The 17,833-nt window shown below is 44.2% G+C and overlaps 1 protein-coding gene across 1 annotated transcript in view; it reads left to right on the top strand.

Annotated features, from left to right (window-relative positions):
- Positions 1 to 844, top strand: part of MYRFL (myelin regulatory factor like) — an 80,114-nt gene extending 79,270 nt beyond the window's left edge. Inside the window, 1 exon segment of the mRNA XM_053919758.1 lies at positions 577 to 844. Coding sequence (XP_053775733.1) covers positions 577 to 844 — 268 coding nt within the window.
- Positions 845 to 17,833: the final 16,989 nt, after the last annotated feature.

Raw genomic sequence — 17,833 nt, 5'->3', positions numbered from 1 at the left:
GTCGTCCTGTAAACCGAAGGGTCGTGGGTTTGATTCCCGGTCAGGGCACATGCCTAGGTTGTGGGCCAGGTGCCCAGTCAGGGCAGCTATGAGAGGCAACCAATTAATGTTTCTCTCTCACATCAATGTTTCTCTTCCTCTCTTTCTCCCTCACTTCCCCTCTCTCTAAAATCAATAAGTATGTCCTTGGGTGAAGATTTAAAAAAATTTTTTTAAATGATTAAAAAAATAAAGTGCCCCACTGGGCCTTCATCATGGATGGCTGAATCTCAGATTTATATATGTCATACTTCCACAAATTTAGACTTTCCTGTGCTATCCTTTCCTCCCCATATCACACAAGACTTGGAGGTGGGGAGTGGGAGGGAAGAAAGCGTTCATGAGTACAACGGCGAAACTATATTCCTTCGTCTCTGGTGTAACGAGCTGTGCAACTCTCACCCGCACCCATCCCGCCCCTCTCGGTTTCTGCCTTACTACCTCACTACCTCTCGGCATTCCTAAGGGTTTGTTCTTTGTGCACAGCAGTCGCCCTTAGTTGAGATGTGACAGTTGCCATTCTTTGTTTCTCTTTAGTGGTTCCTTGGGGAGTTATCTCTGGTCACTACCACTGCCGAATTTAGTGGCCATCCACCCATACCTGCGGAAGATGCCCCAAAGAGCTGTTGAAGATACTGTCGTTACCAGCCATCAGTGTCTGTGCGTTGGCAGCCTCCGCCAAGCCCGTGTTGACGGCTCCGTCTGCCCCACTGCCAGCAGAGGTGCTGGGTCTAATGATGCCAGCGCTTGTCCTCCACGGAGTCTGGGCAGGCAGCCTCCTCCACCAGGGAGTTGCCTTGTTTGAGCTCATGCCTCTCAGATCAGGGGATGATCTGAAATTTAGACTTGACTTTCTTAGAAACATCTCCGAGGAGGCTGCTTTTTTGTCCTTGAGCCTCTACTGACTTCCTGTAGGATGAGTCCCTTTGTCTCTTAAAAATCCTGAGGACTCACTGCATGACAAGCCATGCTTGAATCCAGAGAGAATGGAGACATTAGAACAAAATGTATATGGATAGATGCAAATGTATGGGCACTTTCTGAAGACTTTCCACTGCCATCAGAGTGCTTTATGTAACCCTGCCTTGGAGGTAGAGGAAAGTCAACTCATACTGAACTTTTGTGCAAGTGCGCCCCAGGGTGCACAGCTGTACTTCAGCCCCTGTGTTCCTGGGCCTCAGAGGCTCTGGACAACCGAGTTCTCCCAGGCAGCTGTCTGTGCCTTGTCCAGGTAGTTGGTGCTTGGCAGCTCACTTCCCAAGGAGAGGGTGCTTTTGGCCTTTCCAAATGATGGCATCCTTTTTCTTTGAGGCAAGAGCAAGAACAAACAAATAAAAAACTTAGAATAGCACTACTCCTGAGGAACACATAAATCCATCTGGGATATTCTCCAACTGAGACGTTCCCCACCTGGTAGCTTTTTCTTTCCTTGACCCACTTCTACACAGCACAGATCTCTGACCTTGAAAGTTTTAGAACAATTATTGAAGTCTGTGCACTGATACTTCTTCAATGTGTCTTAGTTTTTCATTCAAGTGCTAGTCATAGATTTTCTGGAAAAGACTGTTTCTTAAACAAACCAAATGTAAGACAGCTATTTAAAGTACTTTTGAGATGCAAAGAATTTTTTTGTAAATAGAATTTTGGAAATCATTCCATTTCCATCGACATTTTGACAGATTATTAATTATTGACCAGGGGAATGGAAGATGGAGAAAATGACAAGAATGAACAGTGGTATACGTGTGTCTATGCACGTAAAATGGAGCGAGGCTGATACGTGTAAGAAAGGTAAAATTTTTCTCTGGCTCGTTCGGAAAATGAAACTGACGGATTAACAGGAGAAAAGCGTACGCATTTATTGAGCATACATGTTATATGACAGGGGAGCCTTTATAATGAAATGAAGACCCCCCCAAAACAGTTAACCCTGAGTACTTTCACACTCGGTTTGATGAAGAGTGGACAGCTGTGGTGAAGAATGACAGGCCAAAGTGATGAGGTCAGTGTAGCAAGCAGGGGGAAAGTCAGAAAGACCTATTCAGTTTCTTCTCCATGGTGTCCCTTTGTCTTCGGAGATAAGGACACTCCTTTCCTCCGGGTACAGATAGGGCACGTTTCATAGGGGAGTTCTATTACCTGTTTCAGATGAGAAAGCGGGGATCTCATAAAAGACATATTTCTAACGGGGAGCCCTCCCACTCCGAGTTGCTTTGTTTAACTGTTGCTCTCAGGGGCACTGAGAAGGAAAGATTAAAATCTACTTCAATTCCACCTCTGTTGCTACTTGCAGTCTCACATTTACCAATCTTTCCCAAGGCTCAGAGAGTTTTGTATATGTGGGTTTGCATGTCATTGGTTCTCCTCCCACAGAAGTGGCCAAGGATTTTAGAAGGCAATGCCTGCCTCACGTGGTCCTTTCCTGATCGAGGGGGTGTACTCTCCAGGAACAGCAAGCTCAGCCACACCTGGGGAGCCACCAGGACCCAGGGAAGGAGGACATGGAAGCCTTTGCGAAGGCCCAGTCCTTCCAGTTTGGCCATGTTCTATGCCATTGGCAGTGTAGGAAAAGAAAACAGAGCCCCAAATCACTACAGGCCGCATTTGTTCAGCGTGCTGGGACAGGGCTTCTCAAACTTGAGTGTGCATACCACAAACCCGCGGATCCTGGTGAAGCGCAGGTTCTAACTCAGTTGGTCTGGGGTGGCTCCTGAGAATTTGCCTTTCCAGTAAACTCCTGAGTGACGTTCATGCTGCTGCCTGGGAACCCACTTTGAGTGCCAAGTCTTTAGGGTTTGCCAAGTGTTCTCTTCCCTGTTATCCCATTCAGTCCCGAAGACAAGCCCGTGAGGTGCTCGACACATCCCCACTTTACAGAAGTGGAGACAGGTTCAGCACAGTAAACAGACTTGCTGGGGAGGCTACACTCAGTCATCAGGATCCAAGTCCTGTGCTTCTCCTCTCTCGTGACTGGGGCTCCTCTGCATCAGCCCTTTGCCCGTGACATTACTCAGGGAAACTACATGTCAGGGCTTTGGATTTGGGAGCTGACTGAGCGGCGCACCACTTAGCGTGTGCCTAGTTAGAGCTGCTTCCTCAGTTTGCTCGTAGCATGATTTGGTTGGTGATTCTGCTGTCCAACTTACTTGTTATTCATCCCCACTTCATACTTAATTTACATGAAGATGTAAAATTCCTGACCTCTCATATTGATTTATAAATACAGGTTTTGCAATGATGGTTGGGAGCTCAAGTATTGATGGACACATGGAGGACCAATCTACGAGAAGTAAGACAGGCAGTATATAGAGAATTGAAATAAGAGGTTGAATATATTTATGCATAATAACAATGAACAAAGTGAGAAAAATAATAGTACAAGCTCGAAGTTGACAGTGCAAACTGGGTAAACACGTGGCCTTAGGAGTTTTGAATCCTGGTTCTGCCTCTTACCAAACGGGTAACTTTGGGTCTGTTACTTAGCCTCTCTAGTTCGATTTCCTTGTATGTTAAAAGGAGATAATATGGTTTTTGTGACAACTAAAGATTTCGTTAATTCACAACAGTGTCCAGTATGTAGTAAGTGATCAATCAGTAAATATTAATGAGCAACATCTTACCAATCATACCAACTTCCTTATTTTTAATACAGAGCCGTAGAGGCCCCCAAAAGCTTAAGTGATTTGAACATTCATTAACAAACAATTATAGAGTTCTTGCTATGTAGCAGACATAGTAGAGCTGATGACTGAACACAGACCCTCTGATTTCTATTCCATTCTGTTGAGTGTGAGTGCGTGTTTGCCCCACTCCCTGCCACTCTGGGCCTATAATAGTTCTTTGATATTTCAAAGTGTCACGGGTAACACTGACTGCAGTAAACCATGAAAAGGTATCTTCTTTCCCCATTGTCTCCTTGGACTGGAGGAGCCTGGGAGCCTGGACTGAAAGGCAAAGAGCCTCTAGCTGGGCCACAGGGGCTACGAAACTGCCTGAGACAGTGCCTGGCACACAGGTCAGGGGCACTCTTAGAGCCCAGGGCTTGGTGGTGCCCTCTGCGGGCATACGTTTCCAACCGGCCCAGAGATTGTTAGAATCGGCATAGTTTACCTGGCTGGAGTTAGTGCTCTTGGCATCTCCCTCCCAAGGATGATAAGGAATCCGGTTACTCTGGGCTGGGGGTGGGGCACTGGGGTGTATCTGACCTTTCTGCCACATTCTGCAGTTCTCTGTTTCAACTGGATTTAAAAGCCTTTGTCTCCAGGGAACTCCTTGGCTCTGAGCTCTGGTACTTTTGTTTGCAGCAGCCTCTCCCTAGTGTTCAAGTTTCAGGTAAGGCATCTGGTACGTGGAAGTGAGGGATAAGCACAGAGAGAAATGAAAATCTTTTAGTACTCTGTGAAGCCAGATATGCGCAAATAAACAGCCAAGAAGTGCAAATGAATTCAAAAGAGGAATTGTAAGAACTCCCAAGGGGCTATTACCCATCTTTACAAACCAAGAGTTGCTTAACATTTCACTACTTTGTTTTCCTCTCCATTTAGAATGCAAATTTACAGTCATTGGTTGCAATTAAGGGGTCCATTCTCTTAAAGAGTAAGCTTCTTATTGCAACTATTGGTCTCTTACTGCAAATTATTTCATTGTTATCCAGTAATTCTTCCTTCAACAATATTCAATAATGTCTCCTGTATGTGAAGTCTGTGGTGCAGAAAACCCACAAATTCTGAAAACAGAACTTCATGGTCACTCTAGCCCAGGGGAATTCACTGCCCCAGTTTCAGAGTTTTGGGATTGCACAGGATAAAGGGCTCTAAGCTGTGGAGTGTGCAAGACGGGAGATGCTATGGTCCTTTACCTTTGCACAGGGAATGAGACGCTAGAATACTGACTTCCCAGTGCATGGTATTATGGAACTGGACAAAGTTCAATGTCTAAAAATGTTATTTTATCAGTGCAATACAAGCACGTGATTTCGGAAGTTGAATGAACTAGTAAGCTTATCAGTGAAGCTACAGTTCCTGCACACGCATTCCACTCTCCAGAGGCAACTATTTCCTACTTTTTTAGCTCTTTATTCTTGAACCAGGTCTCTATTTCTAAATAATATGCCTATGCTGCTATTATTCATCAACATTAGACATTAAAGTACGTAGGATTTTCGCTCTCTTGCCTTCTATCCTGTCCTGCAATACACTTATATCAAAATTTTGTAACAATTCATCTTCCGTGTTTTCATTATTCTGAATGCAAATGTCGTTTATTGATGAGACTAGAAGTAGGATTATGTTTTCTGTAAATGCTTGTTACTGTTCTCTGGGCTCTGTTTCCTGCAGCTGTTGGGATATTTTCCATCGACCACATGTTCTCCTTACTTATTAGGCCGATGATCAGACTTCGCAGGCTCTTGTGGTCAAAAGATGTCTCCACGACCAGCACCTCTTCTGGCTGCACGTTGATCTAGATTGATTCCCTCTGCTCAACCTCATGAAGCAGGAAACCCTGGGGCCCACAACGGCCGAAGGGTCATAAGTAGGACTTTGTGATGGCAAGAAGAGAGAACAACATAAATAAAGACAAGAGGCAATCTGGAGCATGAAATTGTCTAGATGTTGTGTGCTATCAAATTTTACCACACGTGGCTGTGGACACCATGTCAGGAGTTACAGTGGGGGTTTGTTCTCTTTATAAATATGCTGTGTGCATTTAAACAGCCTAAATGTGGATTTCATTCAGAAACATATTATTTGGCTCACAAAACTTGGAACCACTCACCCCATGTCTAACCATCAGCTCCCTTTTGATGGTGTCCTCCTCCTTCTTTTCTCATCACTAGTTGAGAAAAGACAAGCACCTGCCTGCAGTTACCCACTAGCCTCTGTCACCCCCCCCGAAGTACCAAGCACACAGCAAAACATGTACACGCATGTGCTCACACACACACAGAGACCTTTTTTCTGTGTTTTTATTTCATTCTCTCTGATTCTTTTAAGACATTGGATACACATATCAGGATACATTTTTAAACTTTGAGATGGGGATGGGTGAGGAGAAGTTGCATGATGAATATTACTTGCTAGACTTTTATTATTATCTATGAGAATGAGAGCTAGTCCAGAATGCTTCTTCTGTTTCTTTGTGGCTAGAGACATAAAAAAGGTAGCAATGGATGGAGGAATTAGCAGGGGAGGGATGATGGGAAGCTTGAAGACCATGCCTGCAGCATTTTTGCTTTCAAGCCCAGGGTATAGAAAAACATCATGTACATAACCAGTGTAAATTACTACAAATCATAAACCAAGACCATGAAAAAAGTGCTGGCAAGTGACTTTAATAAGAACTGAAAATGTCTTTGTTCAAGTTTCCCCTTTCTTTGTCCCCACAAGGGATGGGAATAACTCTCAAAATGTTTATAAGATCATTGGTCTTCTCATGGCCAGTGGAGACTCCTGGACTTTCTTCCACACTTGTTACTGGTACCTAGTCCAATACAGCATCAACTGAGATTTTTTACTTTAAAAGACATGAATTCCAATGAAGAAGAACAAAGTTTAGAGTGCATTTAAATCTTATATAAAAGGGAAACTATGTTTGAATAATCATTTAAATTCATGTATGTGGAGATAGAATCATAATTAACAAACCAAATGGGGGTGGTCTCCAGAAGACCCAAAGACTGAAAAATTGTCAGTGAGTGTTTAGTATATTCTGAGGAGAAGCTACTAATAAGCTGGCATTGTGAGCACTAGGTTGCTTAGCAGGAGCACCCTCAAACCTGGAGATGCTTATCTGAGGATGTCAATGTGAAGCATGGGCCCTGCTCTTCGCTCCCCTTCCTCTGACTCCTCATCTGCCAAGAACACATCTGACTATAATCTGGCTTTCCATATAGAATTCCCTTCAGGGAACAAATATTTGATCAACTGGCACGAACATCCCTCTTGGCCTGGCAGCTTGGTTCTCACTGCAAATGAACTGGCCGTCTGTTTGTGCACCCCTTGCTCGAAAGGTGGGTTTGCATGAACCTGACCACCAGAGAGCTGGTAGGTTATGCTGCATTAACAAAATCAGTTTAATCAACCTGCACATTTGAGGTGATCCAACTAATTCACTCCCCTTTCCCCCTGCAGGTCTGTTCCTGCCACGTGCAGGGCCCAGGGCAAAAGTACAAATGAAGGCCTCAAGCCCGTGTCTTATCCCCTCTATTCTTCCCACAGACGACCCTAACCTTCACGTGGGGGGCTATGTGGGCATCCACAGGGCACCTCAGTCACCAAGTGCATGGTCTGTCCCAGTCCCTGCCTGCCCCATAGGCACTCCTTGGCCCTTTCTCAGGCCCAGGTACGTACATACGGAGATGGCTATCTTTGGGAAAACAGACTGAGGAAGAGGCTCACCCAGGACCTGTAACATTTGCTGCAGGCATTAATTGACGAAGATGGTCTGGGGGTAAACGGTTGACCTCAGTGCAGACATGGCTCCTTGATTTTACAGTGTCCTCACTGCGTCAGGCGTTTTCCCAAAGGAAGGCTGGAGTAGGGCCCAGGGCAGGCACGTAGTCACCCAGTTTTAAGGTGATACTTCCCACCGTTCCCTCACTCTGGGGACATTCAGGATTGACTGTACTACCTCTTGGGGTGGGCTCTCTGTCTCGGCTCTCTAAAACTGCCATATTTCCTAATAGAAGGTAATTTGCCAAATTGTGGTCTAAGGGGGATCTGACCTAAGCCATAAGCAAAGCCGGCTGTGTTTGAAATTGCTCTCCAGAGAACTAGAGAACACTTAGGGGTTCTCTGTTACCATTTGTAGAGGTTCCTCAGGCAATCAGACTAGATTCTGACCTATGTAGAAGTGTGGTTCAGGGTCACAGCCTTGTCTGTCTTAATTACAGCATCAGACAGTGGAGACCTCACTTAACTGCTAATGGAAGTTCTTAATCTGAATGAACCTGAACCATTTGGCCCAGGAAATGAGAATTTGAAAGGAACAATGTGGAACTTACTTGCTTGCAAGTGTGCCCGAGGGCAGAATGGTTGCAAAAGTGATCATGTTTTGTTCCAAGAGATTTCACTGTTGTTTCACAAACTCCATCCAGTCTGGCTTATAGAACAAGGCCACAGAACTGCACTAGGAGTGGAGCAGAAGAGGATTTAATCTACTCAACCCCTTGGTCTATCATCTAGAGTATACAGAGGGAAGAGAGAAAAATGTAAAACATTATGTGATACACATTTCATGTCATTATCTGATAGAAAATTCCTTAAAGGGAAATGAATGGGAAATCAATATTCACAAAGTTCTGGGTGGATTGAACAGTGGGCCCTTCCTGATGATATTGAAATGGCTAAAGAGCTGTGGCCAGGAGAAGGAACGGCCTTTGTGGCTGCTCATTTAATTTTATTTCATGTCAACCATTTACCCAGCAAATATTTAAGTATCAGCCAAAAGCAAGAGACCATTCCTATGGATTCTTTTTCTTCACCTCCTCTCCTCTCTTCTACTCTCTGTCTTTAACTCCATCACCAGGGAGGTGTTACAACATCCTAAGTATCCATGCAGGACATGCGACCATTGTTAAGGAAGTAATTTCTCGTCTCAGAGTCCCGGTTTCCCTGGGGCAGTGACATTACCTAGCTTACACGGGGGTCAGCACCCACTAAGCTTCCAGTCAATGTAAAATATGAATAATGTTGTAAAAAGGATAATAACAATTTGCTTCCTAGGCTGCTGAGCTACCTTACAGGCCATCTTTAAGAAAAAGTAGCATTAGCCAAAAAATGGGTCAAGGATAATGTTTGTAAACTTCCAGTGTTTTGTGTTTCTTGGGCCTGCAGGAAGCGACATTTATGAAGCCTGTGCTGTGCTATGATATAAGTGAAACTTTCTGAGTCTGTGATATTTGTTGGGAAAAAAGTTTTTGCTCTCCCCTCTTAGGTTTAGTGGCCGAGACCCTGAAAAATAAACTGATAAAAGACAGATTACTGGGAGGTTTGTTTCAAATGAATATTAGATGTGTCACAGAAAAAAAGTAAAACCTTCAAAGATGTGGTCATTCCTGGAGGCTTATATACCATTTTAACAACGAGTAATAAATGTGGAGACATGAAAAGACAAAAGGAAAAGGATTTGAGCTTCTTAGGGGCAGTAAATTGTGGGAAGGTAAATACATGGGGGAAGCTCATGGAAGGTAAGGGTTACTCGTTTCAGTAAGGTGTCTAATGCAGACTTCTCTCAGTGCCTTCTCTGGGTGGACAGGAGCCTAGAGTTGTCTCCAGTGACCGAGCCATTCTGCCCTTCCCTGTATGAAAGTGTGGGCAGCGGCGGGGGACGGGGTGCACCTTCACCAAGGGAAATGTATGCCCTGCTTTTAGACAAATAAGGCAAAGGTAGAGAACTTTGTTCTGCATCTGTTGTTTCTCAGTTGCCTTCTGCTCAAGATAATTCTTATGCCAAAGTGGCATATTTTGGGCGGCATATTCTTATCCCCTCCACATTGTTTAATAACTTTTACACAACCCTATAATCTGGGTACTATTTGAATTTCCATTTTATTTAAGAGAGGTAAGATACGTGCGATGTTTATACAGTTGCTAAATGGTGGACCTGGAAACCAAGTCCAGGTCTCATGAGCCCAGAACCGGTGCCCTTAGCCATCACCTTCCCTGGCATCCTCTGTGGACACAGCAGTGGCCGAGATCCTGAAACAGCCAGGATGACAAATAAATTCCAGTTCTAACTGTTAGATGAGGGAGAAAACCATTTGCTCGGGAGCTGGTCATTATTTAAAGGAATTCATCACCCAGTGACAGATGGCCTACTCTTATTACAGTAAGAAGGGAGTCATGTTCTGAGATTCTGAATTCAGCCTCAGAAGTCACTCTTAACTGTGGTTCCATAGCAACCAGTCATTATGTTCTCCTTGGTTTGCCCCTGTTGGGGGTCAGGGACTGTGTCTCTGGCATTTGAGTCCTTGTGCATTTAAGTGGCTCCCTGTTTGTAGAATGAGAAAATTTTACTAGACTGGGGTTCCTCTCCGCAGATGTGACAAAGCTACTATGCAACTAGAGAAAAACAATTAGGGCGATTAGAAATCTTTCAGGCAAAATAATGTGGTTTTATCAGGTAACCAGTGTGTACAAAATGAGCAAATAGAAACTACAGAATCCATGTACAGTTGTTTTTTTTTTAATTCAACAAATCTAAATTCTCAAAGCCTAACTTCAACTCATCAGACTCAATTCTCAAGCAAGTGGCTCTATTGTTTTGCCTGCAAACATATCACAAGTCTTGATTACTTGCTTGCCTTGATGCTAGAGTACCTCCAGAATTCGTTGTTTGGTCCTTTGGTTTCCCATTAAATGGCTCTAACCCTGTTACTCCCTGGGGGATGGGATTCTGGGGAGATTGGGGTTGGCGAACCGTTTATAGATTGATGCCTGGTCAAAGAGGTTCAGTACCCACCCACCCAGACACCCGAAAAGGCCCAAGTAGCTTGAGGCTGGAGCAAGTATAAAGGTCAATTCAGACTACTGAATACAGGTATTCTAATACTGGGATACAGAAACATACATGCAACTGATTTATTCTTTCTATAACAAAATTTCTTCCCTTGGAATAAAGTCTGAGCTCCTCCACACAGAAGGAAGTGTGGTGCAGTGGGTGAGAATGCAGTCCTGGGGCAGTCTGCCCAGCTGTGGGCTGCGGCAGCCACTGAGCTGTCGGGAGGGGGCCTGTCTGAGGGCTGGGCCCTCCTCGCAGAAAGCAGAGCTGAGAGAGGGGAAACCAGGTCCTGAAGATGCTGTGGGGGATCAGAATGTGCCCCCCCAAAATATGCCATTCGGCACGAGTATTATTTTGAGTTGGAGGAAAATGAGAATCAACAGATGCAGAAAGAAGCCTTCTTGGAGCTTTTCCTATCTGACTCATAGCAGAAACTTCTGAGAACTGAGGGCTGCCATCGATTCCCTCTCCTGGCGGAGTTTTATGGCCATGAAGAGGATAGAAAGTTGGCGCCGAGATGGACCTGCACAAATAAACCTTCCTCCCTCAGTTTTCCTGACCATTTAGTAACCTTCCCACAGTTTGCAGCCCTGGGAGGCCTGAAACCTTTTCCTTTGTCCAGTTACTTCTCTGTAAACATATTGTTCTTTGTGAAGATGCTGTTATAAACTCCCAGTTCTAAGCACCCTTTGAATTACTCATCACGGAGTTTCTCCTATGTATATAAATGCTGCATGTGTTAACACACGCTGTTTTTCTCTTGTTAATCTTTCTTTCTTTCTTTTTTTGGTCAGTCTAATTTGTAGGGCTCTAGCTGGAGTGCAGAGAAGGGCAGAGGGGAACTTTTTTCCCCTCCCCTACAGGGCTGTTAGAGAGCCCCTACAGGGCTGTACAGGGCTAGCTGAGCTCCAGGCTTCAACTATCCCTAGATTTTCCAGACGTATAAGCCAACATGTTTCCATTTGCCTGAACCATTTTAGGTGAGGTTTTTCTATCACTCACATTCTATTCTCCATCCATCAAAATTTTCCCCAATACCCAAGCCTTCCTTACTCCCTGAAGCTTTCCTAACTCCCTCCATGCAGGATGACAGCTGCCTGCCTCTCTCCCTCCTTCTGCTCCCAGGTAGCACTCACTTGGCACTTGTACGAATGCCCTTACCAGTGACGCCTGGGGCCATTCAGCGCCTGGGGACTCGGGAGCTAGATTGCTTAGAACGGAATCCTGGCTACAACACACACTAACTGCATCATGTCTTCCCTGAGAGAACACAAGGGGCCCAAGACAGAGATCTGGGCTCGAGTCACTTTCCGGTTGTGCTCCCTCCCCATCCTGTCGTCCCATCCTCTATGAACAGGGACTCTCTGTAGACCTACTTTTGGATTCATGCATTGCCCCTCTTCCCTCCCTCCCATCAGAAGACTGGTGTCCCCTTGGCCACCCTCGTGTGCTCAGGCTCCAGGTCTCTGCCTGCCCTGCTAATACGTTGGAAGCTGGACTTCCTAAGTCTTCCCCACTCTGTTGATGCCCGATCAGGGCTGTGACATAAATGTATGATCTCAGTGACTGAGTCCTTCTCCTTTCTGGACCCTGGAACCCACTGGTGCTTAAACACAGAAAAAGGCTGCTCCATTGGTCTATCTTGGCTGTAAACGATTCATTCTGCACAAATAAAACTAACTTCTCTTCCCTGATGACTGAAAAATGTCACTTCCAAATCTGTACTGTCTTCCCTTTGCCTTCCCGAGAGGCAGTCCGAAGGGTTAACCGCTGACAAAAACCCTTCAAACAAGCAGACTTTGAAGAGTTTGTGGAAAGAATATTAAACCCAGATGTCCTACTGAGATGTTGTCCTTGAGTTAATGAGGAAATAAAAACAATATAATTTAATAGAGTAAAAATGCATTTAAATAGAGAACAGAAAGGACTAAAGGCTTTTAGACAATGGCTTGGGTTATGGGACAATTTTTGCCACTTAATGATTATATGACCACGGGCAAATCACATAACGGATCATCAGGATTCCCTTCTGCATCTCTGTTATGATGAGCTGTGAGGATGATCAAATTGGCTGGTGCCTAGTTGCATTGCTACATACGTAAGGTGTCATGGCTACTATTACTATTTAGCTCCTTTTACTACAATTACTATTGCCAAGTGACCCAGGGTGTGGATTCTAATTTCTGAGTAAGACTTTTACATGGCAACATTTGGTAATAACTGAAATCCAACATCCCTGAGAAACTCAAGTTTAATTCTTTATGAAATGTCCACATTTATTTTGTGGGTAAAGAAAGTAATGTCTGAATTTCTGATGTCTATTCCCGCTATTTTCATGTTTAGAACTGACAACTATAATTAGATTAGGTAACACTAATGTAATACAGCTACACATTGTGATTCTTATGAAATAGAGCAGGAGAGCACATAGGAGTATGGAACTGGGGGAGGCCAAGTTTGAGTGCTGGGTTCAGGTTCTTTAGGTTTGTTGTAGTAGGCTGGGCTTGTGCTTACACCATCCTACTCAGCGCTGGGTTTCCCTGCTTTAACGTCACGTAGCTTATACTCAGACTCCTCACCATGCTGTGACTTTAGATTCTTAGGTGCTGTGGAACTTGTCTCCCTAAAGTAACTCTTAGCAAGATCAATTTAGCTTGTAGACAGTCACTACGCTGCCATTTGCCCTGATGTTGCAAAGCAATCTGGGTAAACCTGACAGTTCCTTAGCGCTGATCCGGGGATTAACACCACACCTTACCCAGAGACTTTGATGATATGCCTCACCATTAGCAAGTCCCAACCTTGACTTCTTTGCACACCTGCTTGTAAGCAGGCCCTCCCATGGGGTAGCCGGGCAGTGTGTTTGGGAGGTGCAACCAGTGAGGCACTGGGTGCAGCAGAGATGCCCTAAGTGCAGGCGTGACAGGGAAGCCAAGAACACATGGCTTTGGTTTGGGCCACAAGGAACGCAGGGGGAACTGGGACAAACTAGAGATTAGGGAGCTGTCTCCTAGCTCTGGCTTTCAAGAATTCTCCTGCTTTCTGGTTTTATCTCAGGAGCAAATTCCAGCTCCAATAACCTCTAAAATGAAACTTTGTACCAGACAGGTGGGATAGAGTTTAGAGAAAAAATCAAGTTAATTTAAAGGACATGAGAAAATGCAAAGGGAATAATTCCGGCACACCTGAGGTTGTGGATGGAGATGAACATACGCTAATACAAAAATGGGCACTGCATTTGTATCCTCCCACTTAGGGGACTGCTCATTTTTATGGAAAATATGTTATTGAAGTATATGTCTGTTTGGCATTTCTTTTGTTCTAAAGCCAAGTTGAAGGTTATGCTCTGCTGATCCACTCATGTCTTGCAAGGTAGAGGTGTTTTTAAGGCAATTGATGCCACAGAAAGAACAGAATCAGATTTGGAAAACCTTTGGCACATTCATTGGATAATGGACAAATATAAGCACAAAGAAATCTAATAAAGAAATAAGTGATTTTCTAAAAGGAGAAAAGTGAATTGGGGAGAAAGATTGACTTTGCATACAACATCGCCTGCTTAGTCATCGGGTCAAAGGACAAACAGATCAATAATTCCAGCTGAGTCCTTGAATTCTCATTTTCTCTAAATAATACACCTTCTCTTTTTAAATCTACTCAGATCAGAACTTTCCTTTTGCTACTAGGATCTACCTCATCCTAATGAATTCACCTCATTTATTTTCTTCTTTTGGAAAATATTTATTGAATACTTCCTGGGTGCCAGCCACCATCTATACAACAATAACAGCACGTGATTTTTACTCTAACGATAAAGGCAATTCCATTATGGTACCAAACCCTATTTCCTTTTCTTTCTAGGCATACAGCTGGGTGGAAATAGGCTAAGAAAAAGTTAAATAAGTTGCCCAAGATCACATAGCTAGTATGGGTGCAGAGCAGGATTTAAACTTAGAGTACAGCCAAGTTCAAATGTGGATGATAGGCTCGGAAACGGACCAGTAGCTGACCATTCCCTGTATTTAAATCCCATGTCTACCTGAATGTCAGAAAAGACTTCACTAAAAACCACAGTTCATAAGGGCTGGCAATCTCCCTGCAGTTAAGTAGGGCCATGTGACTGAGTTTGGGCCACTAGGCTGTGGGCAGAAATGATATGTGTCATTTCCTCTCTCAACCATGGCTCTCTGTCATCACCCATGGGCTCTATTTCCCCTCACCTGACAGCCAAATGCTGATGAACTGGTGGAAGATTCTGAGGAACCAGTGGGTGAGGAAATCACAGGGTGGAAGAAACTGGGACCCTGAGTCACTGGAGTAAATCACCCCCAACTGACTCCCATTCAGCCATGACACCACCTCTTCCTACACATGACCCTTGAAGCAGGAGTCAACCTCACAGATGTTTCAGGGGCTAGGCTCCCCATGTCCCCGGGCGAGGATGCACACAGAGCAGCCAAGTGTGAGACAGCAGAGAGCCGCGGGAAACGGTCCACACAAGGAAACAGCACGCCCACACCAAAAACAACCGTGTTGCCTCTGAAAGACTTTACTGGCTCAGTAATAAATATCTGCAGGTAAATTTGTCACCAAACCATGGTTCTCATGGGGGAGAGTTCACCCACATGTCCACCTGTGGCCTCTTCTAGCTCCGATTGTCAAGAAGTTCTTGGGCGTATAATATTTTTTAAAAATTTCCCTTGGGAATGTCACCTTAAAGATAAACTTCCAGTCCAAGATGCTACTGTTTCTGGGTCTTAGTGCTTTATTACTATGAGACCTAAAAGTTTTGATCTTCAAGAGTCCAAATTGTTAACTTACTACGTAATTATTGACAAGACCAGTTATATAATTTGAGAGCCTTTTGCAAAATGAAAATGTATGGTCACCATTCAAAAGCAGGAGAAAGTGTGGTTAAAGGCACTACAATATTAAACTTTTCTCTTTCTTGTGTGATTTCTCTCTTGATCTGTCAAGGTGTTTTTTTATTTAATGTTTGTTTAATGATATTGATTTAATTAATTTAATTTTGCTGTTTAATGGCGTGCTCCTTCAGGTACAGGGATGCTCTGAGGAATACAGGTCCTTGAAAGTGGCTGTCCCTTCCCCCAATTCCATGACTCCCTGAGTAGCACTGTGACTGATGTGTCTGTTCCTAGCTAGGGACAGGTGAGTCCTCCAAGGCACAGTAACCCCCACACGAGGATGCACTTGGCACCTAGATCAGGTATGGATGAGATGCTTGCTGCTGTGGAGGCGCCCACTGAGGGCACCGTGGAGCTGCCAGTCCAGGGTGGACAGCTGCTGTCAGGCCCCTCCAGGAGGTGCTGCAGGCCCAGCCTCAGCCCTTCAGTGCCCATGCCCAGACCAAGGCCAGAGTCAGAGTCCCCTTCCCACCTACCACGTGGTCTAGTTGCCACTCAGGGCACGGCGAGTGAGGAGTGGACAGCCAGGAACCCAGAGGAGCAGGAAGTACAGGGATGGTGAAAGGTAGGACCGATCACATGTGGGCCAAGCCTCTGACTACCCTGCCATGCTCCATTATCCCACCAGATTTTACCTACAAAACACAAACTCAATGATAAAATTACTTAAAAACATTTTTTTAAATCCTCGCCTGAGGATATGGTTATTGATTTTTAGAGAGAGAGAGAGAGGGAGAGAGGGAGAGAGAAACATTGATCAGTTGCCTTCTGTACACACTCCCACTGGGGATGGAACCCGCAACCTTGGTATGTGCCCTGACCAGGAATCAAACCTGTGACCTTATTTGGTGTAGGGAATGATGCTCCAACCACCTGAGCCACCTGGCCAGGGCTCAATGATAAAATTACTAAGACTTTTAAGATGACAACTACAAAGCATTAACCCCAGGTATGGGCCACCTCTGAGTGGGGTGCTGTGCCGCTGCCCATGGACCTCGATTAGAGGTCATCCACTCTCGGCTAAGCATCAGGGGCGCAGTTACAGTAATATAGACCAAGTCCTTACCCTGATGGAGTTCACAATAAAGTCCTTATCAAAGTGTAGATAAGTGTGGGAGGGGCATACTTCAATAAACCATTTACTTATAGGGAAGGGCTAGCAAATAGCTTGGGAGCCTACCGCAAAGATTGGAACTTTGCACAGCCCTCAGTTTGGACACTGCTCTTCCACTTTACTACTATAGCATGACATCAGGCAATTTACTTAACACTCCCTAAGACTATTTCCTCATCAAAAAATGGAAATTTAATAATACTCATGTCTGTAGGCAAAAAACCTAGACGGGCACACATTCATGTTCATCATTATTATGTTTTAGCAGGAGTACTGACAATACCGATATCCATTAACTTAGCTCAAGTGAACAGAAATAAAACGTGTGAAATTGGAGGAAAAACCCTGGGGAAGGAAGGGGTGAGTATTCGGGTGGAGGACACACTTTCCTTGTCTTGGACCAGACTTTAGGTTGCTTGTACTTGTGTGATGCTTGATGAATTTGATTACCTTTTTTTTCTTGACTGGACTGACTAATTTGGTGCTGTATGAAAAAGAATCTAATAGTATAGCTTTCTTTCATTATTGCTAAAGAAAGCTTAGGTTTTAAATTTAAGTGAAGCAAAGTTTGTTTCTGATTTCTAGAGGCAAGGAAATAATCGTGTGTAACGAACGAACTTCTCACTAAACTCTGAGTCGTGAGATTTCACGTTCATGCTCACACCCACCAGGGCCCTGTTACATGCACTCTCTTTAACCTCTGGCGACTTGCCACATTCCCTACTGAAGTATATTGAAGATTAGGTCAAATTCTCAAAATGCTAGCAAAGGCACTTAACTCAAACAGGAGAAAAAGCAATGCTGTGCAGGAGCTCTGTCTCCTGATCAAAAAATAATCCAGAAATTGTTTGAAATATAGTTGGACTTCTAGACATCTTGATTGCAACCTTCCAAAAAGGCATTCATAAGTCTGGAATTTCCCAGGATGCTTTGCCAGGAGTTAGTGTTGAGTTACCAGAAAATCAATATGACACTTAGTACACATCTATCCAGATAGTAATTCAACACACGCACACACACCCCTTTCACTGAGGAGCTCCCATTCAGGCGAAAAAGGAGTGTCCTAATCAGATTCATTTTACTAGTTCCAAATAATCACCTACAGCTGGAAATAATACCTTTATCTGTGATAAAACACAAACTGCTTAGTATTCCTACTCTGAAAAATAAATTCTGTATTTGCTGTCTGATGATTTGATTTTATTTTAGACTTATTTTCATAATTTGTCATACAGTTCCCTCCAGTCCTGCCCAG

This window comes from Desmodus rotundus, chromosome 3 (assembly GCF_022682495.2).
Source record: "Desmodus rotundus isolate HL8 chromosome 3, HLdesRot8A.1, whole genome shotgun sequence".
NCBI classification, from domain to species: domain Eukaryota; kingdom Metazoa; phylum Chordata; class Mammalia; order Chiroptera; family Phyllostomidae; genus Desmodus; species Desmodus rotundus.
The sequence above is the reverse complement of the archived record's forward strand: the minus strand, read 5'-3'. Positions and strand labels throughout refer to the sequence as shown.